Genomic DNA, 26,485 nt, shown 5'->3' with positions numbered 1-26,485 from the left:
GTACCACCTCATACCCATTACGGTGGCTATTATCAAAAAGCCAAAAGATGACAAGTGTTGGTGAAGTTGTGGAGAAAAGAGAACCTTTACACTGTTGGTGGGAATGTAGGTTGGTATGACTATTATAGAAAATAGTATGGGGTTTCTAAAGCAGTTAAACATACAACTACCATATCACCCAGCAATCCCTCTTCTGGGTACATACTTAAAAGAAATGAAATCACCACCTTATAAAGATATCTACTTTCTCATATTCATTGCAGCATTGTTCACAATAGCCAACATATGGAAACAACTACATGCCCATTGATTAATGAATGGATAAAGAAATTTAATATTATCAAGTGGTACATATATGTAATGGAATATTATTCATTCCTAAAAAAGAATGAGATCTTGCCGTTTGTCATGACATGGATAAGCCTAGAGGACATTACGCTAGGTGCAACAGGACAGACACAGAAAGAAAAATATTGCATAATCTCATTTATATGTGGAATCTAAAAATTTCAAATATACAGAGATAGAGAACAAAACAGTAGTTACTAGGGGTAGTGGTCAGTGGGAAGGAAATAGGGAGATGTAGGTCTGAGAATACAAAGTAGCAGATATGTAGGATGAACAAGTCTAGAGAAATAATGTACATGAGGACCCTAGGTAATACAATTGTATGGTATGTGGAATTCATGCTAAAGGAGTAGAATTTAGCTGCTCTTGCAACAAAAACAAAGAAATGGGAAAGTGTGAGATGATGGCTATGTTAATTTGTTTCGCTATAGTAACATTTTTACTATCTATATGTATCCCATATGTTGTATACCTTAAATGTACATAATAAAAATCATTTTAAAAAAGAATTTAGCAAATAGAAACAGTGGTAGAGGAGAGAAAAATGATGGTCCAAATATAGAATTATTTGATGTGAATTGTGGCAGAGTTTCTAAGAAAATAAAATTACATAATACATGAAAAACGAAGAGACAAATTGCCCAGCAAGGATACGGACTCATCATGTACTTCAGAAATGCCATAAAGGGAGATTATCAATTATGAGATAGCACTCTTCAAAGGATAAATTTTTAGTTCCAAAATAATCTTAAGTAACATGAACTATGTTTTGGGGTGACTAATGGATGGGATAACCTATAGTATTCTTTAATATTACATGCTTGTTTTGTACACATGAGGGATGCCATAAAGAAAATGAGTCCCCTTTTGCATTACTACTTAAAAGTAGTCATATGGGTCATCATTTTCCAGTGGTCATTCACTTCTTGCCACTATATAATGTTTAGGCTTAGAATTCTGAGCCTGAACAGCATCCTAATTGTAAAAATCATGGTCATTAAAAACAAACAAATTGGCCAGGTACAGTGGCTCACACCTGTAATCTCAGCATTTTGTGAGGCCCAGGTGGGCAGATCACTTGAGGTTCGGAGTTCGAGATCAGCCTGGCCAACATGGCGAAACCCAATCTCTACTAAAAGTACAAAAATTAGCTGGACTTGGTGGCAGGCACCTGTAATCCCAGCTACTCAGGAGGCTGAGGCAGGAGAACCACTTGAACCCAATAGGCAGAGGTTGCCGTGAGCCAAGATTATGCCATTGTACTCCAGCCTCAGCAACAGAATGAGACTCTATCCCCTGCACCCCACAAACAAACAAAAACCACAATTAAATGCTATGCCACATCCACTAAGATGGCTATAACTAGAAGACAGACAGAAAGAAAAATAAGTATAAGCATCAAAAATAAGCATCAAAATGGAACCCTCATTCTTTGTTGGTGCGAATGTAAAATGGTATAGTCACTGTAGAAAACAGTCTGACAGTTGGTCCGAAAGTTAGACACAGAGTTACTACATGACCTAGCAATTCCACTTCTAGGCCTATACCCAAGAGAACCAAAAATATATGTGCACTCAAAAATTTGTACATGAATGTTCTCAGCAGCATTATTCTTAATAGCCAAAAAAGCAGAAACAACATCAAGTGATGAATAAAGAAAATATGATACATCCAAACAATGGAATGTTATTCATTCACAAAAAAGAATGAAGGAATAAAGTCCATGTACAACATGAATGAATAGTGAAAACATTATGTTAAGTGAAAGAAACCAAACACAAATGGTCACATATTATATAATTCCATTTAAATGAAATGTCCAAAATAGGCAAATTCATTGAGGCAGAAAGTAGATTAGCAGTTGCTAGGGCCTGGGAGGAGGGAAGAGAGCGGAGTGGGTGCTAATAGGTAGAGTTTCTTTTTTGGGGTGATGAAAATGTTCTGGAAGCAGACAGTGGTATGGTTGTACAACCTTGTGAATATACTAAAAACCACTGAATTGAACACCTTAAAAGGTTGATTTTGTGGTATGTGAATTACATCTCAAGAAAAAAAACTTAAAGATAAGAATAATTAGCATAAAGATGATAATTATGCTGCCAAGCAAGAATAACAAAAATTGTTTTGGATAGTTGAATAAATCAAGTGATATATACAAATCAAGTGAAGAATGTCGCTGAAAGGCCTTGGTAGGACCAAATGTGTCTGCATGTGTCCTTGGGATTCCAGGGATATATTGTATTCACTTGTACTAAACAGATGTATAAAAGACTTACATAAACAAACTACTCTCCAAGGTGTCTAATTTGAAGGATAATACGTATTTGAGTGAAGTAGTTCTTGGAATGCTTGTGAAATCCCAGTTTCATACAATCATGGTATTTAATATTAACCAATATTGGTACTGAGTGAGGCCACAAACACTGCATGGGCAAATCAGACAAGGCCTGTAAGTCTAAAGCAGTGTTTTTCACACTGTGGGTCACTGCAAAGTGTAAATCATGAAATCAAGTTTGTGCCTGTCACCAGTCATGATAGCAGATGTTTTAGTTTTGTTTTTCTTTTCTTAAAAGAATAGATAAGAATATAGATGCATAGTAAAGGTAAGTATAGTTGCATAAAATATTTGTCTTAGATATGTGTGTGTATACTTGTGTGTATATTTATATACACTACCTAGGTTTGGATATTTTTGTCATGGATTTCATTAGAAAAGGTTTGAAAGTCATGATCTAAGGGATACACAATAAAGTCGGCACAGTCAGAATTTACATAAAGACAGTTAGTAATATTCTTTAAAGTAGGGACCATCATTCTCAGCAAACTATCGCAAGAACAGAAAACCAAACACCGCATGTTCTCACTCATAGGTGGGAACTGAACAACGAGATCACTTGGACTCGGGAAGGGGAACATCACACACTGGGGCCTATCATGGGGAGGGAGGAGGGGGGAGGGATTGCATTGGGAGTTATACCTGATGTAAATGACGAGTTGATGGGTGCTGTCAAGTTGATGGGTGCAGCACACCAACATGGCACAAGTATACATATGTAACAAACCTGCACGTTATGCACATGTACCCTAGAACTTAAAGTATAATTAAAAAAAAAAGTAGGGACAGAATTTCTGATTCCCAAAAGCTTCACCAGGGTTGCATGCTTTTGAGTGATAATGTCCAAGTGGGATGAGTCACATAAAACCTTCTGGTGCATGGAGGTGCTCCTCCAGGCCCAGAATCATATTCATAATCTGATGAGGTACTGGAGATCACCTTGTGTAAGCCAGGTACATCTCAGAGTTATAAAGTGTGCAATATGGGCTGGGTGTGGTTGCTCATGCCTGTAATCCCAGCACTTTGGGAGGCCGAGGCGGGGCGGATCAAGAGGTCAAGAGATTGAGAGCATCCTGGCCAAAATGGTGAAACTTCATCTGTACTAAAAAGACAAAAACTAGCTGAGCGTGGTGGCGCGCCTGTAGTCCCAGGTACTCGGGAGGCTGAGGCAGGAGAATCGCTTGAACTCGGGAGGCAGAGGTTGCAGTGAGCCGAGATCGCCCCACTGCACTCCAGTCTGGCGACAGAGTGAGACTCTGTCTCAAAAAAAAAAAAAAAAAAAAAAAAAAATGCAATATGATTGCAGGGTACAATCATAGTACACTTAGGAATAAACAAAATCCTCATTCATCATACTTCATCTCTCCAGGCTAATACAGTCTATTCCAAGTTTATTCCTGAATGTATCATTGCTGCTGGACAAAGACAAAGGATGGTAACCCAGACGTCTCTGAGAGTCGTGCTAACAGACCCTTGGACTAACTATAGAGCTCATCCTGTGGTTTGTCTCACTAGAGCTACGTCTCGTGGAAGTCAATTCTCCTTAAAAGAATGATAGGATTTGAGTCATGGTGGCTGGAAATCTAAAGGAAGAGTTTCAGAGAAGTCAGGAATGGTCACAAACCATTGCTAGAAGGGGTAATCTGTTTTGCAAAACTAGATTCCACACAGATGTGTAAAGGAAAAGGAAATAAAAATCAATAAGGCATTGAAACAGAAGATTCACTCTTCTAACCTAAAATATGCAATGCAGAAAACTAACGTTGGGAAAAGTCACAGGGCTGTCTAATCTTAAAATTTAAAGAAACTCTAAACTTTCTCAGGTGCTTCTCAAAGTTGAGGTATATGTACTCTCAGGGGGAGATGTAGATGAGCTAAGGGGTGGAAAAGCCACAGGAAAAACAAAGCGGTTCTAGGGTCATATTACGTCGTTGAATCTATGATAGCATTGATTGTAAGATGCACTGTTGTTGTCGTCAGCCCACTAAAAGAAAAAAACGTTATGAGGCAAAGCATTATCACTTAAAATATTTTAATCTTATTTTAAAAGATATTTCATATTCGATATAAATTCTATGATATACCATTCTTGAAGGAAAATGTAAAACTATGCAAGTTGATTATACACAAGGGAAAATAGAGTGTCACTCTTCTAAATCAGTTCTGATTTCAGAGTCATCAGTGTTCACAGATCTCATCCTCTAAGCCATCAGGATATTAATGATGTAGCATGTATCTTTAAAAGTGTTCTGCTATCATCTCCAGAAATTTCTTCCAGGTTGCTGACACTCTCTTGTAAGTTTTGATGCCGTCACTTACTGAACTTAGTAGAAGATGTCATTGGAGGGTTTTTTAATAAAACCAAACTCATATTCCTTCCTAAAGTGATCTTTCCTTGGTTTGTTGGCTGCAATTTTAAGGGTTGCTAATGTCTAGTCTTGCCAGTAGAAATTCTTTCACTGTGCAGATACATGTCTAAAAATGCACCAACAGCTAACATAACTTGGAAGGTTAAGTAAGACTTCTGGCCATCTTTCCACATGGCTGTACACCACTCACTCATCAGCTCACCTGTCATTCATCTCTATGTGTGTGTATGTGCATGCATGCATGAGTGCACACACATAAGATAACAGCATTGAGTTCAATTTCATTTTCATATAAGAAGGGGTTCAAACTCATACACTAAAATTGCATTCATTTCCCATTTCTGCATATTACTATAAATACAGCAGCTTAAAACAACACCTATTTATTATCTCAGAGGGCTGGAAGTCACAAGTTTATCATGATGTGCTGGATTTGCTGCTCAGGATCTTACAAGACCAAAATCAAGGAACTGACAGAGCTGCACTCCTTTCTGAAGGCTCTGGGGAAGAATGGAGTTCATTCAGATTGTTGGCAGAATTCAACTCCTTGCAGCTGTATGACTGAGGTCCAGGTTTCCTTGACATTTGGCCCTGTCTATATTTAAACCAGCAACATGTGTTGAATCCTACTCGTGCATAACATGTCTCTGATTTTTCCCTTCTGTTGTGCCTCTTCATCTTCCATCTTCCTTTTGTTTCCTCAACTGGGAGAAGGCTCTGTTTTAAGGGTTCACGTGATTACCTTAGACTCACTTAGATAATCCAGAATAATCTTCCTATTTTAACATCAATTGATTAGTAATCTTAATTATCTCTGTAATCTCTGTGGCTTGTAATGTAACGCGAATATATGACAAATGGTGAGGATCTTGGGAGCCAACATTCTGCCTTCCACACTTAGTTAGATATTGTTCAAAATGAAATATGGTTAGAAGTTTTGACCATCTGACATCATGCATGACATCACACTGAAATGCTGTATATTTTGTCATCTGTGTTCTCAACGTTAATTGTTTTAGCGCTTTTGGCATTGGCAGGCACGTCAAAGGACACTGAGGTTTTCTCAGCATTTCCTATTTGACTAAAGTCCTAGTTTTTCCTAAATGAATTACATGTCACTGGATGTTAAGCAGTTTCCAATCAGCTGAAAATTTTTGGCAAATTGATATTCCACACCTTAGTAACAGTCCTGCATCATGCATCAGTTTAGTTATATGAGCCTCTTCTTGTTTTGAAATTTCTTTCATTTATTGTGAGAGCTTTGGCAATTTCTCCTGCCTTCAGTTGCATAATTTGACATGTGTTAGGTGACCCGTGTAGATGTAGTTCAGTAACAAAATATAGCAAACACTTCATCTTCTTGGGAGTTTCTTCCTTCATTGTTGCTTTGAAAGAACATACAGAAATGGGACCAGTTTTCTAAAAACAAATATTTTTATCACTAATATCAGATTTACACTCCACTTCTTATTTCTATGTTTTTCTGCAAGAACAATAACTTTTCATTTCAATGCCAGACCATACTGTAATCTCACTGGACACACGTATTAACCAGCATTTAAGTCCAATCTATGTAGTACCAACAACGTACAATGCACATTTGAAGAGACAACACAAACAGCCCCGACCAAGTTTGCACATGTGCAGGCAATAGCTGTGTCACCAACTGCCACTAAGACATCATTGGTAGTAAGATACCATCCTGACTTTCAACATGTTCAGTGTTAGAAAAAGTACCTTCAAATCATTGAGCAACTACTATGTGCCAGGCATTGTGCTCTTTCAGCAATTCTACTGAATTTTCCTAGGTAATCTACTTGCAGTTAATAAATGTAATGGCTGAGAGGATTAGTGCCAGGGCCAGGCTAACTGGGTTTCAAATATTACCTCTGTAACTTACTGTGTTACCTTGGACATATTTCTTAACTCTTATCTGTAATATAGGAAAAAGCGGGATAATTCATGTACAGTACTTAGCACATAGTAAAACTCAAAAATGGTGTCATGTTGTTTCTGTTGTTATTAACTGAGCTAAGAGCTGGATCCTTTTCTTCCCATATGCTCATGAAGCAAATACCTGTATCTTCCCAGATAGTGAAAAAGCATTCATTCTGGAAATAGAATCTCTTTTAGTTCTAATTCCTTATTGTTCTAAAATCTACCAGATTATCTCATCCTGCCTTGAGTGCACTGTTTCACTAAAGGACGGGAGCCATCAATACTCATGATCAGGGAACTCAGAGAAAATACGGTGGTTAAAAAAGGAAACATGTCTTCATAAAAGGTTTAACATTCAGGCTACTCAACACTCTGTCCTCCACTTTATTTATTTATTTATTTTGGTGCATCCCTCTCCCTACATGTACTTGGATGTCTGTGGGTTAACATCTAACAAAAGCTTTAGGAATTAAAAGGTCTATAAAAATGGGGTACACTCGGGGCTGTTTAGGGGCTAGGCAACAGACTATGACACCTGGGGGAGAAAGTGAGCCTTCTTCCCATTTCTGCACAAATTACCCAGCCTTCCCCAGGTTCGTGAAGGTTACCAGTGCATCTAAGACACTGGGGTGTACAGGGAGCTGTGGCACAGCACTGGTGAGGAGTGCAGTTATGCCCATGGGAATTCTGGAGTGGGCAAGGAAGCCCACATCATAGCACGCTGCTCTGCCATGGCCAGAGGGAGAGGATTTATGGGTGGTCACTTGGAAGAAATGATGAGTCAGTAATAAATTAGATTTTTTTGGTTTGTTTTTTTGTTTTGTTTCGTTTTTTAAATCTTAGGCTGGGCATGGTGGCTCACACCAGCACTTTTGGGAGGCCAAAGCAGGAGGATCCCTTGAGGTCAGGAATTTGAGACCAGCTTGGGCAACACAGTGAGGCCTCTGTCTCTACAAAATAATTTAAAAATTAGCCAGGTGTGGTGGCATGCACTTGTAGTCCTAGCTAATTGGGAGGTTGAGATGGGAGGATCACTTAAGCCCAGGAGTTCAAGGATTACAGTGAACTATGATTGCACCATTGCACTCTTGCCTGGGCAACAGAGTAGGACCCTGTCTTTAAAAAAAGAAATCTTAGAAACTCCAGGAATATTTCAAGGATGGCTTTTACAAGGGACTAGGGTCCTTATGCTACACTACACAGGAGAAATGTTTAAGCAGCCAAATATATAAATTATAACTATTAATGTGACTCTGTTTATTTAAAGCCATAGTCTGGAGGCCTGGTAAAATCTGGTTATTTTTATATTATAGTCTTAACCCACTCCCACCACTGTTCATTGCCCTTGAGATCCTTGAGGACAGAGACTGCTAATAAAAAAAAAAAAATTTCTGTAGCCCTATCACCTAGCAGAAGATTCAGCACAGAGTAAGTACTCAATATATGACTGTTAAAGGAAGGAATAACTGCCTCCAAGGAACAAATTTAGAATAAACAGATAGAAGTTATAGGAACATAATTCAACATAAAATGCCTTTCTAACTACTAGAACCCCTTATAAATGCAAGAAGTCTATCATGACATAGTGAGAATCTTGTCACTAGAGATGTTGCCAGTGATACCCTGGAAGAGGAGCACACCTCACAGAGGGAGATAGATCAAATCATTTCCAGCTCTTGAACTGGTTGGTACTTATTGCATGGAGACCAACAGGAGACTAGTTACGACAAAGCTGTAAAAGATACTAAGCAGAAGTGATGAGTCAGCACAACTGGTTTTTATTAAAAAATGGCTTCAAGGACTATCTATACAAATCAGCAAGCCTCAAACCAGAGTTCATCAGAATTGAAATAGTACCCTGAAACATTGTTACAAGGAGCCATAGAAATTGTCTTCTAAAAACTACACTATTATAACTGACTGATGTTCAGAGGACTGAAGTATCTAATAGACATCATCTATAGTGAAGATGTTAAATGATGAAAGGTTAAAGGAAAGATCAGGCTGTGAGATCAGGCTGTGATTTGTAGACTCATAGTCCATTTCAATGTCCCTTCCATGTCACTGTGAAGTAAATTCTGGAGTCACTTGTCTTGGATCCTTTAACTTCCAATAAATGACTGAAGGAACTCAGATCTATACAAGGAAAATTACTGGACAATGATGGAAAGGTCTTCTGAGATAAATGAACATTCTACATTAATTTAAAAGCTATAAATAGAATGATGAATAGGACTATCTCATAATGTCAAAGTTCAAAGGCACTTTTCAAATGTCTCTTTAAAGAAAACTTGACCTTTCTTTCTTTCTTTTATTATCAGAAAGTTTGCCAAGGGCAGTCTAGGTCTTGGGTCATTTCATTTTGACATGGAAGTTCTCTCAGCATTAAAAATAATAAAAAAACAGAAGTATTTAACTCTGAAGTGACCATGAGAACGTGTTCAGCAGTATAAAAAAATAACAATATTGAAGCATTAGGACTTCAAAGTTTGTGTTTTAATAACTCCATAAAACTTTCCCCTCGTATATGAGAGATAGCTAAAGATATCAGCATGAACAGATATTTTTCTATTGTATTTCATATTGTTTTACAACATTAAATTTAGGAAAATTGCTGAGTATACCACTAGTAACTTTCTATGCTTAAATATCTTTGTTGGGTATAGATTAGCTGGCATTAAATATAGATGTGAACATAAATAAATTTTTACGAATATAAAACCTCTTACCAAAGAACTCTTTTTCCCAGTTCAACTCCCATTTTAAAGTATTATTTACAGACAGTAAAATTCACCCTTTTGGGGGTAGATTTCTGCAAGTTTTGACAAATACAGTTGTATAATCACCACTGCAAGCAAGACACAGAGTGTTTCCATCTCAACCCTCTACCCCTTTGAAGTCAACCCCTCTCTTCATCTCCTGCCCTTGGCAATTACTGATTTGCCTTCTCTTCCTATCATTTTGAAGTTTTAAGAATGTCCTGTAAATGGAGTTATATAGTATGTAGCAAAGGCCTTTTTTAAACTTCGTGCCCTTGATAAAAACTAATTTCCTTTTTATTTTTATTTACTAGTTTCTATTTCCTGAATTTAAAGCAATAATAGATATAAAAATCAAATTACTTTTGAGTATTACATCTTGAAATAGGTATTACCCAGAGGGCCTTTAGAACTTACAGACCTTTAGGACTTCACTTCCAAAGTACTGAATCAGAATCTCTCAGTGTGTGTCCTGAGATTTTAGTTTCTACTAAACTTTCTAAGCCTAATTCTGACTGACCCATTAGATTTAAGAAACATTAACCCGACAGGTATTCACTAGATGAGATCAACAACCAGATTTTAAATGACGTGTAGCTATGGAATCAAAGTTCAGAAGTTGGGAGAGTCTTATCTAGGTGATCTTGTCCTTGGTGGCTACCACTTACTGGCTGCAAGGCCTCAAATAAGTTACTTAAACTTGATGAACCTTGGTTTTCTCTTTTATAACATGGGGAGAATGCCTACTTCAAAAGATTGTTTGGGGGATTAAATGCTTATAAATCATTTAGCGTGCTACATGGAACACATAGCAGTCAAATAATTCAGGTTGCTCATATTTTAGTATCAATATCATCATCATTGTCATCATCATCATACTGCCCTGAGTGCTTTATGATTCTTTCTCCATGTCTGCATTTTGGTTAATTTCACTATTTTTTAACCCTTCCTCTAGAGGCGACCACAGAGAATTTTTGTAGCAACACAGCTATTATTCAAGGCAGTAAAAAGCTAAGAGAAATTCACTGATTGCTTGCAATCATCATTTCCACCCTGTTATAGCCTCAAAGATGCCAATGAGAACAAGAAGTGAATCACTGGAAACTCTCAGTCTTTTTTCCAAGGGCATGTTATTGGCCAAGTATGGACAAACAAGAGGGAGGAAGAGAAACAAAGAGCCAAAATAAAGCAGAAAATTCGGCTGTCTGTACAGCTAAGATATATCTAAAATTTTACTTGATTTATTAGAAGATTTAGTCAAATATGTGATGTGAAAAGAAACAAACTGAAACTGTTGGCTTAACGAAAACAGGTTTGCTCTAGTACTATTCCATGTTAACTTACCTAAATAACTTGGATTCAAAGTTCAGGAGTCAGCAGAATATCTTAAGATTTATTTCAAAACATTACAAGGTGGCCGAGCACAGTGGCTCACACCTATAACGCCAGCACTTTGGAAGGTCAAGACGGGCGGATCACTTGAGGTCAGGAGTTCGAGACCAGCCTGGCCAACATGGTGAAACCCTGTCTCTACTAAAAGTACAAAAATTAGCCAGGTGTGGTGGCACACCCCGGTTATCCCAGCTACTCAGGAGGCTGAGGCAGGAGAATTGCCTGAACCCCGGCAGTAAGCCAAAATTGCACTGCTGCACTCTAGCCTGGGCAACAGAGTGAGACTCCATCTTAAAAAACAACAACAACAACAACAAAATTTTACAAGGTTCAGGGAAAAGAGGACTGAAAGCTAAAGGCAACATTTTAATCCTATTACAAGTACTAAAATTTGGCCCTAAAAACCGATTGCAAGCTAGATGTATATGTATTTATTTTTAAGCTATAGTTTTAATTTAAGGCCTGAAACACAGAAGAGTCATGTTATTTGGTTGTACTTGCTAATATAAAGAACTACTACTATCTTCTAAGAAATATGCAATGCTGCCAACACCAAGGACCAAAGAACATCAAAAGACATATGAACCCCATAAGCCCTACCTGTTCTCAGCATCAGCACTGCACTTCGGGGACAGCAATTCAAAGGATTTGGTAAATTTCACCACCTGTCGCATAGAAAGATAATAAATCCAGGTCAATTAAAGCTTTACTATAGTTTAAAATAATGTAATAAACATTTTCATCTTTATAATGATTTTAATAGTTGGAGATTACAGAGAGATTTTAAGTGGAGAAATCCCAAGAGAGAGTAGAAGAGGAGAATCCCATCCTACATTTTGTATCCTATTTCTTACAAAGCATACATTGTCGAAGTTTTAATACATTTCACTAAACATGTACATATTTTTACAATTATGTGTCCAATGAGCTATGGAGGTCAGGTAAAGGAAAATCTCATCTGAATACTTAAAAAGAAAACTGTTCTTTTAACAACCCAATCAACAGCAATAGAGACCCAGGTAAGGACAGAACACCCCTCAAAGAAGATGCCCTCTGCCAACTCCAGGCTCCTGGAATTAGCTCATTATTAAGCTTGGCTCATCACTGTTCTCAGGTGAACTTTGTGGTGCCACCACCTAAAGGAAGAAGAGGAAGTCACCTTCTTCAACAATCATTCCTGTGTGGACACTGCCTTTCTCACCTCTCCAGTGAAATCAGCATACCAGTGCGAGAGTTGACCAAGACTTATGTTGAGGGGGAATTTATGGGAAAAGAAAAGGTCAATGTAGTTTTTCTTATTATTAGCTAATATTGAGTTTATACTGTAAACCAGGCCCTACAGCAGAAGCTTCTTTGAGTATTTGTTTAATATAAATCTAAAGTAAAGAATTTTATACTCAGTCTATAGATGAAGAAACTAACTCCTAATTTTTTAAGAGACCTACTCAGTTTCACACAATTAAATAAGGCAACTGGCATGAAAGGAAATCTCTGATGCTAGAGTGCTAGCTCTTTCAACATTACAAATGTTGAGTGAGAAAGGCACTATTTCTGGCCCTTGTAAGGGTAGACAGAAACTTTTCCTTCTACCCTCTGAAGGTTTGCTGAAATAAACTGACAATAGACAGATTAACAGGGGAACAAGCATACAAATGTACTAATATGCAGAAGCACAGAAGCCATATAAAATATGAGACTCAAAGGAGGGCCAGATGGCTGAAGCTTAAACAGCATCCTCTTTATAGGGGAGACGGATGGGGGATGTAGGCAATTTTGAGGGATAGAAAAAATTTTCAGAGGAATTAAATGAGCCCAAAGAATAGACAATGACCAGGGACAAAGTTTCTCCGAGCTCTGGAGGAGGTTTCAAGAAGGTAAGGGCTGGAACTTCACTGTGAACAAAAGTTATCTCTTTTTTTTGGACAGGTCCTCACTCTGTCACACAAGCTGGAGTGCAGTGGCCTGATCTCGGCTCACTGCAGCCTCCGCCTCCTGGGTTCAAGTAATTCTCCCACCTCAACCTCCCAGGTAGCTGAGATTACAGGGTTGTGCCATCACGCCCAGCTAATTTTTGCAAGAGAGAGTTTCACCATGTTGGCCAGGCTAGTCTTGAACTCCTGACCTCAGATGATCTACCAGCCTCGGCCTCCCAAAGTGCTGGGATTATAGGTATGAGCCACCACATCTGGCAAAAGGTTATCTTATTATGCAGATAAAGTCTCCCAGGTAATCTCTCAGCGTGCCCTCAGAAGAACAGATGGAAGGTCTGTCTGGGCATGGGGACATTCCTCAGTCTTCCTTCCTGTGATATGAGAATAATATTCTCTGGTTAATAAAATTTCAGGGAGGAGACGGAAGAGAGTTCCATCTTGTACTTGTGAGGAGGAACAAGAAAGGTTAGAAAGTTCTCGGTTCTGAGGGGACTCAAGTTTAAGGCCTTTTAATTTCCTTTAGATCAATGTGCTCAGTATGCCAAGGCACCATGCTTTGAAGTATCTTTTTCTGAGCCCCAATATCCTCTTTTGGCAAGATATACCACATGATAGAAAAACAAGCCCCTGTAGAGAAAGGAGTCCATCTGAATGTCATAGAAAGCTTCCAAGGTTGACATTTAGATTTGCCTTAGCCATATGCAGTCATGCTTCAAAGGCCTTTTAAATTAACCACTTACAAGGAATTGATGGGCACCTGAGAAAATGATTTGGAAACTAGGAATAGATTAAACATTAAAACAGCTTTATCAGTGAGGTAATGAACTCAAGCTAGGCAAATGCAACATTAGGGAAAAAATAGAAAAGGAAAGAAAGGCTCATCACAAAGAAAATTGTGTGTGACTAGATGAATGTAGGGCAATGACAATAGCTCGGCTGCAAGGAAATACCCTTGGCAACCATAGAACATATTTCATTTCATACTGTAATATGAATTAAGCCTCTGCAGAATCACTCATTGCAGCAAATTTTATTTTCCAAAGATGGTCACAACAATATCTCCTATCCCATATTCTTCTCTTCCATGTGACCCTGCTACTTTCCTACCAAGTGGTAGGATCTATGTCCCCTCTCCTTAAATCTGGTGGGCTTCGAAAGTTTCACCAAATAAAGCATATGGAAGAGATGCTACATGCCTTCCAACGTTGTTGTAAAATGCAACACAGCTTCTGCCTTGTCTGATGTAATATGTGTACCTGGAGTCCTCGGTCACCATGCGAGAAGTGCAACTGCCCTGAGGTCACTATGCTAAAAGGGAGCCAAACCACATAGAGAGACTATTTTCCTGCAAATGAGGGATTTTGCACACATTATAAACAATCCTTTATGTATGTATCAATGCTTACAACATCCCAGAAGGTAGATATTATCCTCATTTTATTGATAGCAAATTAAGGCTTAGGGGGTTAAGTGGTTTGCTGGAAGCCATGCAAGCAGGAAATTGCAGAACCGAGATTTGAACCATGTTGCTCTGAGTCTACAGCTCCAGTGATCCCACTTTTCACTGCTTTAATAAGCAAGAGCAAGTGTTATTGTAGCAGCAAATTATTTGAACATGACTCCTTCAAAACCAGAATACTTAAACTCTACTTTTATTTACTAACTCTACAAATATTTATTGAGTACCTCCTATATGCCCAAATTTGAGTAAATACAGACTAAAAAGTAACTTGAAGTAAAACACTTGGCTTGGTATAAGATTAACCAAATTATCAATAAACTGTTCATTGTTTCTGCATTTGAAAATTGAGCAGGACATATTTTTTAATTCCTGATCTGACAGATGAGATTAAATTCTCCAATATTACTAAGAATGCTTCATTTGGCCTACTTCTTACTATTGATTAGAATAATTTACAACTTGGTAAAAGTAGATGTTAATTTCTGCAAATCTGACAGCAATGCAAATAAATTTTATCCAAGTAAAGATGCAAATGATCTCTGTGCAGGAGAAAAGAAAAGCTCAATGGTTACAATTGTTTTATCCTGACTGGTAGCAACCATTTTAAAAAGCTCATCTAGCAATCTTATGCTGGCATTCTTTCAGTGCCTGTTTTAGAACCAACTTTGCAACCCTGTTGTTTCTCTTTTTAATGAGTTAAACAAATCTTTGATACATGCTTGCTTTAGATTTCTGCAAGAGTTAAGTTTTTAACTTTTTGAAAATTATCTTTCAATACAACAAATAGGTACTGTCTGTATATGTCAAGCAGTGTAGTATACACTGGAGTTACAAATGTGAAAGTAAAAGAAAATAAAATCTCTACAGTTATGGAGCTTGCTTTATAGTATGAAGCTTAATTTGCCCTGGCTTTTCAAAACTAGCGCTCCCTAGAAAAAATAAGTGCACTTCTGGTTCCAAATCTTAAGAAAACAGATGTGAGTAATGTCCAGAGAATGAAAGAAAATAAAGATCTTTTAAAAATATTTTTCCATCTGAGCAATAGCAACTGAGGGATATAAGAAATGGAATAGGAAATAATGGTGTTTTAAAACCATAGAACCTATAGATCTACAGAGAATGGATAAGATATATAAATGTCTCTTAATGAAAACTCTTGAAACGTAAAAGAAGTTGGAAAAACTACTAAAAGGAAAAAACACTTTTTTCTAAAATGTTAGAACATTTTACTCCAACATAAATGACAGGCTGAAAAGAAAAACAGGGACAAAACTTGTATTTGTTTTGTTTTCTAAATTCATTTTTAATGTGTAAGGGGAAAGTCAAGGACTATGTATCATTCAACTTCAGCATTCCATAGAATGCATTAACTGTGTCCCCCAATAAACTGGCTTATGGTGCCATGATCAAAGTCAGACACTGTATTCGTGAACCACAATTGACCTTGTATGTAGGAAAGAATTGAACCCTCCCTAAAGAGAGGTCTGGCCTTTGTCTTTGACTCCTGAGAGGTAATGTCTAAACCCTTGGAATGTCCTGCCTGATTAATGTGCAAAGATTAACAATGTGATTTAGAATGGGGGCTTCAAGCCACATCAACAATATGATTTGGGTGGGAGCTTTGGGTCACATGGTATCAGTTGACCACTGGAGGAATGGAGTCAGAGGTCAGTCGCATGGGCAGCCAACCCCATTTTTGTGATCAAGACCCAATAAAGACTCTAGACATTAAGGCTCAGGCCCTGTTGGCAAAATTTCACGCATCTTATCACACATGATAGCCAGGAGACATTCACACTATCCATGACTCCATGAGCACAGTCCACATGTGGAATTTTCCTAGACTCTGCCCCATGCTAATGTTAATCTGTATGATTTCCTGTAGTAAACTGTAATTGTGAGTGTAATAGCTTTCACTGAGTTCTTTGAGCCCTTCTAGCAAATTATTGAAACTGAGCATGGTCTTGGGAACTCCAAAACTCATAACTGGTGTTAGGAGTGAGGGAAGTATTGTAGACTATGTTCCCTAACTTTACACTTATATGATAATTCTTAGGTTCTTGTGTCTTTAGATGAAAAATGAAAATACTCATCTTCATTAGTGTCTATAGAAGAAAAATGAAAATACTAATGTTTACTGATCTTTGGTTAAATATTGATCATCCAGTGTGTATAAAATACTGGATAGTATAGGGAGATACCAAAGAAATAATAAATAAGGTCTCTAACCTTTTAAGACTTAACATTTGTGATGGTTAATTGGTATGTGTCAACCTGACTGGGCTAAGGGGTGTCCAGATAGCAAAACATTATTTCTGGGTGGTCTGTGAAGTGTTTCTGGAAGATATTAGCATTCGAATCAATAAATTGAGTAAACAAGATGGCCCTGAGCAATGTGGGTGGGCATCGTCCAACCCACTGAGGGCTCAGATAGAAAGGAAGAGGAAGGGCAAATGTGCTCTTTGTTTGAGCGAGGACATCTATTTTCCCCTGCCGTCAGACACTGGGACTCCTGATTGTCTGGTCTTTGAACTCAGACTGAATTACATCACTAGCTTTCCTGGTTCTCTAGCTTGCAGACAGTAGACTGTGGGACTTCTTAGCTTCCATAATTATGTGAGCCAATTCCTAGAATAAATCTCTTTATCTCAATCTATCTATCATCTATCTATCTATCTATCTATCTATCTATCTATCTATCTATCTATCTATGTCTCCTATTGGTTCTATTTCTCAGGGGAACCACAAATACTGCAATATTTTAAAGAAGAGAAATTTAAAGTCCAAGGTGAGTTGACCTCTGAAGTTAGGTTCACAGCCAAACTGACCCTGAGTCATCAGATTATTTGGCAAGGCAATATACATGTGGCATTAGTCCATGATGAGGGCAGCAAGATGAACAGTTGAGAAGTAACATAATTCTGGAGATATAAACTCATCTGCCAGCCTCTCAGTCCTCAAAAGCAGGAGTGGGCAAAGGATGGCCCATAGGCCAAATCTGGCCTACCACCTGTTTTTATTAATAAAGTTTCATTGTAACGAAGCCATACTCATTAATTTAAGTAATGTCTGTGTCTGCTTTCTACTATAACAGTAGAGTGAACAGTTGCAATTGAGATCATACAGGCCACAAAGCCTAAAATATTTAGTAGACAGATCTTTATTTTTAAAAGGTTGCCAACTTATCTGGTGTAGAGCCATTTCCAGGCCAGATCAGTTATTTTCGCTAAATTGTTAATGGCTAATGATAGGTTAATGTATTAGTATTCCCATGTAATATAGCTATATTCAGAAAGAGGATTCTTGGAGTCATAATCTTTTAATTTGAAACAGTACTGCAATGATAGAAATTTTAGGCACCAGGGTAAGTGGTAAGAGATATACTTGAGGATATATCCCCAGTTGGCAGAGGATAGTTCAACTCCAATTAAGCCTGTTGTCCAGGGACAATTATTAATAGTGCCCACTTTCATGCTCACAAGTGTCTTTGAATAGCAAATTCTAGGCAGGCCGGCCATTGGCTGCTCCTCAAAGCATCAGACAACTTATATTTTTAAAAATAATTGAAAATATAATGCATTCAAATAGAAAATTGTTTATAGTCAGATACCTGGGTTAAAAAATAAAACAGCAAAACAGCTTAAATATTTGGATATAATTTAACGGGATATATAGAGTGACACTGCAGAAATTATGATCAATACCAAATAGGCGAAGGCACAAATAAAATAGAATAGAATTTATGCTTTATTCCTGTCTTGGACCAATTATATAATTCTTGGTTTTATTAATTTTAGAAGTTTACTATCTAAATCCAACTTTGATTTTATTATACATTTACTAAATGAACAGGGATTAAATAAATTAATACACACACACTAAGTAAAAAAGAGAATCTTATAAGGGAAATATCAGAAGTAGTTTCTAGATCAATGATACTAAACAACTGGTTTCAAGCTCCCTTTGCTGTTGATCAGCCCTGATTATTGCACCCTGGGGAAGGGAGTGTACCTGCCAAGTGAAGTAAACAAAACATCTCCCTGCTTGTTCTTTGGAAATGCTCCATGAACAGAGGCCTTTTTGATTTGGATATTTGTCAAGTGTTAGTTGGTCTGGCTTCTCTCTGTTCTTTTAACTTAAAAACAAGTTAAAAAAATAAAAACTAGGCTCAAATAGATATTCCTGGCACCAAAATAAAAATTACCTACTAAGTAATCATGATTTTGTTTTTCAATTTTCTGAATCTCTATTTTTCTATAAGAGGACTACTCAAAATGGCAAAAGAATGAATTAAATAGGCCAAGTGTGGTGGCTCACACCTGTAATGCCAGCACTTTGGGAAGTCGAGGCGGGTAGATAACTGAGATCAGGAGCTCGAGACCAGCATGACCAACATGGTGAAACCCCATCTCTACTAAAAATACAAAACTTAGCCGTGCATGGTGGCATGCACCTGTAATCACAGGTACTCAGGAGGCTGAGGTAGGAGAATGGTTTGAATTTGGGAAGTGGAGGCTGCAGTGAGCCGAGATGGCACCACTGCACTCCAGCCTACGTGACACAGCAAGACTCTGTCTCAAAAAAGAAAAGAAAAGAAAAGAAAAAGAATGAATTAAATAATCATCTCTTACTATGCTTCTTAATAAATCTCTCACTTATGCCAATTTACTCTAATCATTTATTCATGAAGTCAGCATTTATCAAATACTTAGTGCACCAGGCACTGCTATAGGCTCTGGAAATACCAAGGGGCACAAATCATGTCCTGTCCTTGAGAAACTCACAACACATCACAGAGGAGGAAACAGTTCACAAATGTTTCACCACAATGTATGTCCAAAATGCTGCCAGTGCACAGAGGAAGATGTTAAGGAAGTCTTCATGTGAACTGTGTGATGAGGAGGAATGCTCTAGGCTGACAAGTGGGGGAAGTTCCCCAGGCTGAGGGAATAAATCAATTCGTTTTGGGAGAAAATAGAGAACTCTGAGAGTTTAACTGAACATAACTCAAAAAAGGGGAAAGCTATAGAAGTGTGGGTAGGGTGAAAAGAACCCAATAAGGAATGGTGAGGCACCCAGGGACTAGCAACTTTGAAAAGCAGGTCTTGTGTAACCTCCTAGGTCTGAGGTTACACAAGAAGGAGGGAGGGAAGAAAGGAAGGGTGATTTTGAGATCCTGGAGGTGAGTTTGATATCCATGTGAAGAGAGGCCATGGAAGGATCTAGCCACTCCTAGAACTGGTAGAGAAGGAATAAGGAAAATAACTGCACCCAATGTCGTTCACTCCTCTGCCCTTAAATCTTCTGCTCATACCTTCTATTTGTCAAACCCAACTGGCAGCCAGAGGACAAGAGAGCCCAAGTGGTGTGGTAAGTAAAGATCAGCCTTCAAGGGCACTGAGCTAAAGACAGAAAGACCAACCATAGATAGTTGGGGAGTGGAGGGGTTCCAGAGAATAGCCAGTAGAGTTGACAATATTGAACTTTACCTGAGCTCTGTGCTCCCCCAAAATAGTAATTATAAAGAAATCTCCCTAACACTGTTCCAGAATTGGCTATCCTCAACAGACCACCCTGCCCTAGCACATTTCAAAATAAGACGTTTCTCCATCCTTCCTCATGACTCCTGTAAGGCTCATGAATGATGTAGGTAACTCCCTTGTCTATATGCTTCTGTGAAACCCCAAGTACCTTTCTTTTTCTTTGAGATGTTTCCATTAATGAGCATTCTCCCTATTGCAATAGCCAGATGAAATGATCTTCATTGTCTGGTGCATTTTGTCTTTCACTGGGACTATTTACACAAAGATATGTATCTTTTGTGCTAATAGGCTAATATATGCATAGGCTGACCATGGGGAGGTGGGGTAGAGATGAAGAAAAGGATGGAGCAAGGCTGAGGACTGGAGAGGAGAACCGCAAGTTAAGTTAGAAGCAGAAGTGATGGGCCTTAAATGTTGGGCAGTGTGAGCTTTATTATACAAGCAATAGACAATTACCAATGTTTTGAATCATATGAGAGTCCAGTGCATGTTTAAAAAGAAGAGGTAATTGATTGAAAAGAAGAGTGCCCTGTTTGCAACCAAGAAATGAGTCAGAGGAAAAATGTCCTAGTGAGAAATCAGTAAAGACACAGTGAAGAAGGTGTTAGAAGGAGTGAGAAGGAAGGGCTAGAAATGATGTTTCAAGGTAGAAGCAACAGATCATAGACACAAGTGAATGTAGAATAGTGAGAATGACTAAGAAACTGTTCTAACTATACTATGGTTTTTAGCTTGAGTTACTTACTACATGGTGATGATTCTATTGGCTAAAATAGGAAATATCAGAGGTGGAGAAGATTTGGGATAGGATGTAATGGAGATAGCCAGTGGAGTTAGGGGTTCAGTAGTTGGAGATGTTATATATATATGCATATGTGTGTATATTTAACATAAAAATGATTAATGATGTGAGTTGATTTACTATATACAGTTAATAAAATGAGTTAATATGTATGAACAAGTAATATGATACATTAATGATGTGTGTGTGTGTGTATATATATATAGTAGTATATATACAAATTTTTTCAGTTAATAGAATTGGCCCTCTTTATCCACGGGGTTCTGCATCTACAACCAAATGCAGGTCGAAAATACAGCATTCAGGGCAATGTGAAACCTGCAGATACAGAGGGCTGACTTTTCTTATCTGTGGGTTCTGCAGGACTGACTGCTGGACTTGAGTGTGCATAGATTTTGGTATCCATGCACTGTCCTGGAACCAACACCCCACAGATACTGAGGGATGACTGTGTATATAACAATAATAGTTTGGGTTATCCTCAGAGGAGTTTTTTTAATACTCTCCATTTTGCACACTAGAGAAACACTTGGAGCAAAAATGAAACTGAATTTAAGTGGGCTTATTTATAGGGAGAAGGAAAATCAAAGAAGGAAAGGTAGGGAAATGGAAAGTAAGTGATATAGAAAGGAAAGGCTGAAGCAAGTTTTACAATTCACTTGAGAAGGAGGGCATTGAATTGCAGACTGCCCCAGAACAATCAGAGGATGCTCACCCCATCTCTTCCCCTTGAGTGTAGGATTCAGGGAGACCATCTAGTTCACTGGCTTAATTGTGTGTATATTTATGAAAGGACCAAAGAGCTAAGGAGGATATAAGAAAACAAGTGTGCCTAGCCAGTTTATGCTTCACAGTTTTGTAAAGAAACTCCAGACACTAACCAGGTATTTGTAAGCTTAGTTAGAAAGTACTTCGTAGAGTTCTGAACAATGAAATAGCTGCCAGCCATCAGGATGATCCATGAGAAGAGAACACTTGTAAAAACTAGGACTTGAGACAGTGCCTTAGGACATAAGATTAAAATGTCTACATTCACTTTCCTTGACTACACACAAAAAGAAATAGAAATAAATAGTAAATGCCTGAGCTGGAAAGAACTAAGAGAAGTGATAGGAATTGCTTAGACAGGTTCATAGGATGGAATAACAGTAAGCTGGGAATATTCAGTTCAAGGAGTTAAATAGTTCCTAATGTTAACAGCAGCAGCCAGCTATGAAGCAATCTTTCTTTCTTCCCAGTCTAATGGAAAATGACATTGACAAAGTCACTTAAAATCAATGGATTGAAACACTTAAGAGAAGCAAAAGGGAGCAAAATATTAATTTTGTCAGGAGAAAGGGCTAGAACGGCATTTCTCACTTCTATTTTTGGCATCCATTCAGTAAACTGAACAGTTTATATCCGAGTGCCCAGCTTAAAGACCATGAATGCAGTTTCTAAACACAGAGTTAATATCTTGGTGAATCCAGTTAGAATGGCAATCATTAAAAAGTCAGGAAACAACAGGTGCTGGAGAGGATGTGGAGAAATAGGAACACTTTTACACTGTTGGTGGGATTGTAAACTAGTTCAACCATTATGGAAAACAGTATGGCGATTCCTCAAGGATCTAGAACTAGATGTACCATATGACCCAGCCATCCCACTACTGGGTATATACCCAAAGGATTATAAATCATGCTGCTATAAAGACACATGCACACGTATGTTTATTGCGGCACTATTCACAATAGCAAAGACTTGGAATCAACCCAAATGTCCATCAGTGACAGACTGGATTAAGAAAATGTGGCACATATGCACCATGGAATATTATGCAGCCGTAAAAAAGGATGAGTTTGCGTCCTTTGTAGGGACATGGATGCAGCTGGAAACCATCACTCTTAGCAAACTATCACAAGAACAGAAAACCAAACACCGCATGTTCTCACTCATAGGTGGGAACTGAACAATGACATCACTTGGACTCGGGAAGGGGGAACATCACACATCAGGGCCTATCATGGGGAGGGGGGAGGGGGGAGGGATTGCATTGGGAGTTATACCTGATATAAATGACGAGTTGATGGGTGCTGACGAGTTGATGGGTGCAGCACACCAACATGGCACAAGTATACATATGTAACAAACCTGCACGTTATGCACATGTACCCTAGAACTTAAAGTATAATAATAAAAAAAAAATCTTGGTGAATCAAGGCTTCTACAACCAGAATTAATTTTTTTCTTCCTGATGCCCTTCAAATATAGAGGCCATAAAACATAAATTTGCAATAAGCAGTTTTTTTTGAGTATTAGAATCACAAAATACAAATAGAACTTTTGTTTTCAGGAATTATCCTAATAAAATAGAAATAAAACTTATTTTTGGAGGGAGAAACTTTTATTTTCCTGAAATGATATTGTTTTTGTTTTCTAACTATAAAAGTATATAGAATGTCAGTAGAGATGGTGCTATAAGTTCATGCTTTTACACATCTGATCTCTTCCAAAAGCAGAGCAAAGACTGATAAAACACAGAGGAAATCAGAAAGACATTTAGAGATTGAAAGGAAGAGAGAAGAAAAGGAGAGGGGTAGGGAGGAGAAGGGAAAGGAGGGAAAAGATCTCTAAAGTCACAAGCCTGAAGACATGTAGGCCTGCTGAACTCCAAGTCCAGAAACAGGCTGGCAACGATCGTCAGAATTTCAGTTCCTGCTGGGGCGTGGGGAACAGGTGACCCAGCTTCACCCCAAGAAACTGAACCAAGCTGCCTCTAGCTTGGTGTAATATTACTACATAGCAGGAACTCTGAGCCACCAGAATAGGTCCTGGTTCTTGATTGGGGTCAGGGAGCTGGGCAAACTATTAGACAGGTAGGAAAGAGGGCAAGAGAGAAAGAACGCAATGGCACGAGCAAACAAACAAAAACACTCTCCCATCAAAATCAGCTGCAATCCCCAATTCAAAAACACATAATTAATACTAACAACTAAATCAACAACTTACATAATTGGACAAAAAATATTGAGGAATCTGTTAAGCTAAAAATTTGAACACACCTGTCATCAGGGATTGGTAGATGAAGAATAGAAAAGTATTAAGAATAGAGATGACTTGGACGACATTTCATTCTTGATTAACGGGGTCTTAGGAAACATCAGCTGGATAAGCCCTTCAAAAAAAAAAAAAAAAGATTTTCCTTAGCTGGGTGTGGTGGCTCATGCCTGTAATCCCAACACTTTGGGAGGCCAAAGTGGAAGTATTGCTTGAGCACAGTGGTTCAAGATCAGCTTGGGCAACTAGTGGAACCTCATTTCTACAAAAATTAGCTGGATGTGATGGTGTGCACCTGAACTCCTAGCTACTTGAGAGGCTGAGGTGGGAGGATCACTTGAGCCTGGGAGGTCAAGGCTGCAGTAAGCTGTGATGGTGCCACCGCACTCTAGGTGACAGAGTGAAACCCTGTCTCAAACAAACAAACAAACAAGCAAACAAACAAACAAAAAGGACTTTGCTCCCTGAGAGAAAAGAGAGGGATGTGAAAAGAAGTTTCTCTTTCTTCTGAACACAGTTATGTGCAGATGTGCTGCCTGGTGCGCTATAAAGGAAAAAGCCAGCTGGTTGGCCAACCACTGAGACAAGCAGAGGGCAGTGGACAGAGACTGGGTCCCTGATCACATCATCTGGCTGCTGCGCCATCCCCAGAACCACCTCCTGGAGACTTCTAGTCGTGTAAGTTAATAAATGCTCTCAGTGTGAAAGACACGTGCCCATGAATATTCTGTTACTTGCAGAAGTCACCCAAATTGATCTATAAATTAGATCAATTTCAATCAAAATCTGTACAGAGTTTTCATGGAACTTGCTAAGCTGCTATTAAAATTTTATAGAAGAATGACAGGTCAAGAATAAGCAAGCCAGTTTTAAAGGGGAACAGCACTGAGGACTTGGCCTATCAGATATCAAAATGCATTAAAAAATTACAGAAATTCAGACAGATATTGGTGCAGAAATAAACAAATAGACCAGCAGGACAAAATTGTGAGCTCAGAAACAGACCCAGGTGTATATGGAAATGCTATAATTTTGAAGTGCCATTACAAAGTGGAGGCAAAACACTTCTAAGACAATTGGTTATACACATACCACTTTATACTCCACACAAAAACATAAATTCTAGATGGATAAAAAAGACCATGCATACCAAATGAATATAAAAAGATATACAATAATGCCATTATAACTAAAGGTAGATAAAGATTTTTATAACAAAACCTTTAAAGCACAAATCAAAAAGGGAAGTTAATAAATTTGACACATTAAAATTAAAATATTCCACAAAACCAAGCCATGCAGGTCAGGACTGCAAGACCTTAGTTCAGTTCTCAGGATTGTATTTGCAGTGAGCAAACCTGAGAGATGAAGTAACATCTTTCCCCAGACGAACACCAGGCTTGATACCACTCAATAGAAAAGGGATATATTTCCCAAGCACAGTGTTGTAATATGACCTCTTCTGTAATATGACCCAGTACATGTGCAGGCCCACACCCACCTGTTGCACCTGCAGCACTTGGAGAACATGGGGAACCAGCACTATTGTTACAGTTTACAATACAAGGTTTACATTTGTATCTACAAGTATATGCTCCATTGTTTTTTAGCTTTACTTCGATATTTAAATATGTTCAATACTCAATACCCATCTTACTTATCCCAACTTCCCCACTCATCACCTGCTTGGCTAGATTTCAAACTGTCATATTTTTCAGGAACGGCTTCTTAGAACAACATTTGCTGTGCTCTTCTTTGCATATTTGAAAATATCTCTCCGCAGCTTGTGTAACTGTCTATGAGTTTGGCTTTAAATTTTGGAGTTAAAATTAGAGGGTCACATTTTCTTTCCCTGAGGACTTTGTAGATATTGCCCATTGTCCTCTAGCACAGGAGACTGCCACTAGAAAGTCGAACATCAGAAAGAATTGTCCTGCAATAGGTGCTTTGATTTTTTTGTGTGTAAATGCCCATATGCTTTTTCCAATAACTTTGAAGTCTATTAACACCAAATGTGTTTCAGTGATAAGCAGTCGGTATCAATTTTGTCTGAAATGGTGTGTTCCTTCAGTCTGTAAATCCAAGATTGCCTTTATTTCAGTAAAATGTCCTAGTGTTATAATTTTGAATGTTTTTTTCTTTTCCTGTTCCATTTGCCATGTTCTCTTTAGAGTTGCCAATTATCCTTAGTTTGGACCTCTGTTATTCTGATTCCATTTTTTCATTCTCCTTTTTTAATGCTTTATTATTTTCCATTTTATTTTCAATTTTGTGTCCCTAAAAGTATTTTAGAAGTTTTATTTCTTCTTGTCTTTAATGTAGTATTCCTTTCTGTACAGCTACATATTTTTCTTCTACTTTTTTCCAAGCTCTACCAACCCAATTTCTTATCTTTTATACTGCTTATCATTTATTCCTTAAGCTTTTGTATCTCTTTCTTGAACAACTTTATTTTCCCAGAGAGATCTTATTAAATTTTATTTCGTTTCATGGAAAACTTTAAGCCTTTTTCTGGTGTGTGCTTTTTCACTTGGCTTTTGTTTTCACATCCCTTCCTACTTTTCTTCTTA

At 38.1% G+C, this 26,485-nt stretch overlaps 1 protein-coding gene across 2 annotated transcripts in view; it reads right to left on the bottom strand.

Annotated features, from left to right (window-relative positions):
* The window catches only part of PDE11A (phosphodiesterase 11A), a 482,346-nt gene that overhangs the window by 257,689 nt on the left and 198,172 nt on the right, over nucleotides 1–26,485 (bottom strand). For both annotated transcript variants that reach the window (XM_010382456.1, XM_010382461.1), the window contains one exon: nucleotides 11,742–11,806. In XM_010382456.1, coding sequence (XP_010380758.1) covers nucleotides 11,742–11,806 — 65 coding nt within the window. The remainder of the gene's footprint in view (nucleotides 1–11,741; nucleotides 11,807–26,485) is intronic.

The sequence above is a fragment of the Rhinopithecus roxellana genome, chromosome 14 (assembly GCF_007565055.1).
Source record: "Rhinopithecus roxellana isolate Shanxi Qingling chromosome 14, ASM756505v1, whole genome shotgun sequence".
Lineage (NCBI taxonomy): Eukaryota > Metazoa > Chordata > Mammalia > Primates > Cercopithecidae > Rhinopithecus > Rhinopithecus roxellana.
This window is presented reverse-complemented; position numbering and strand designations above follow the sequence as displayed.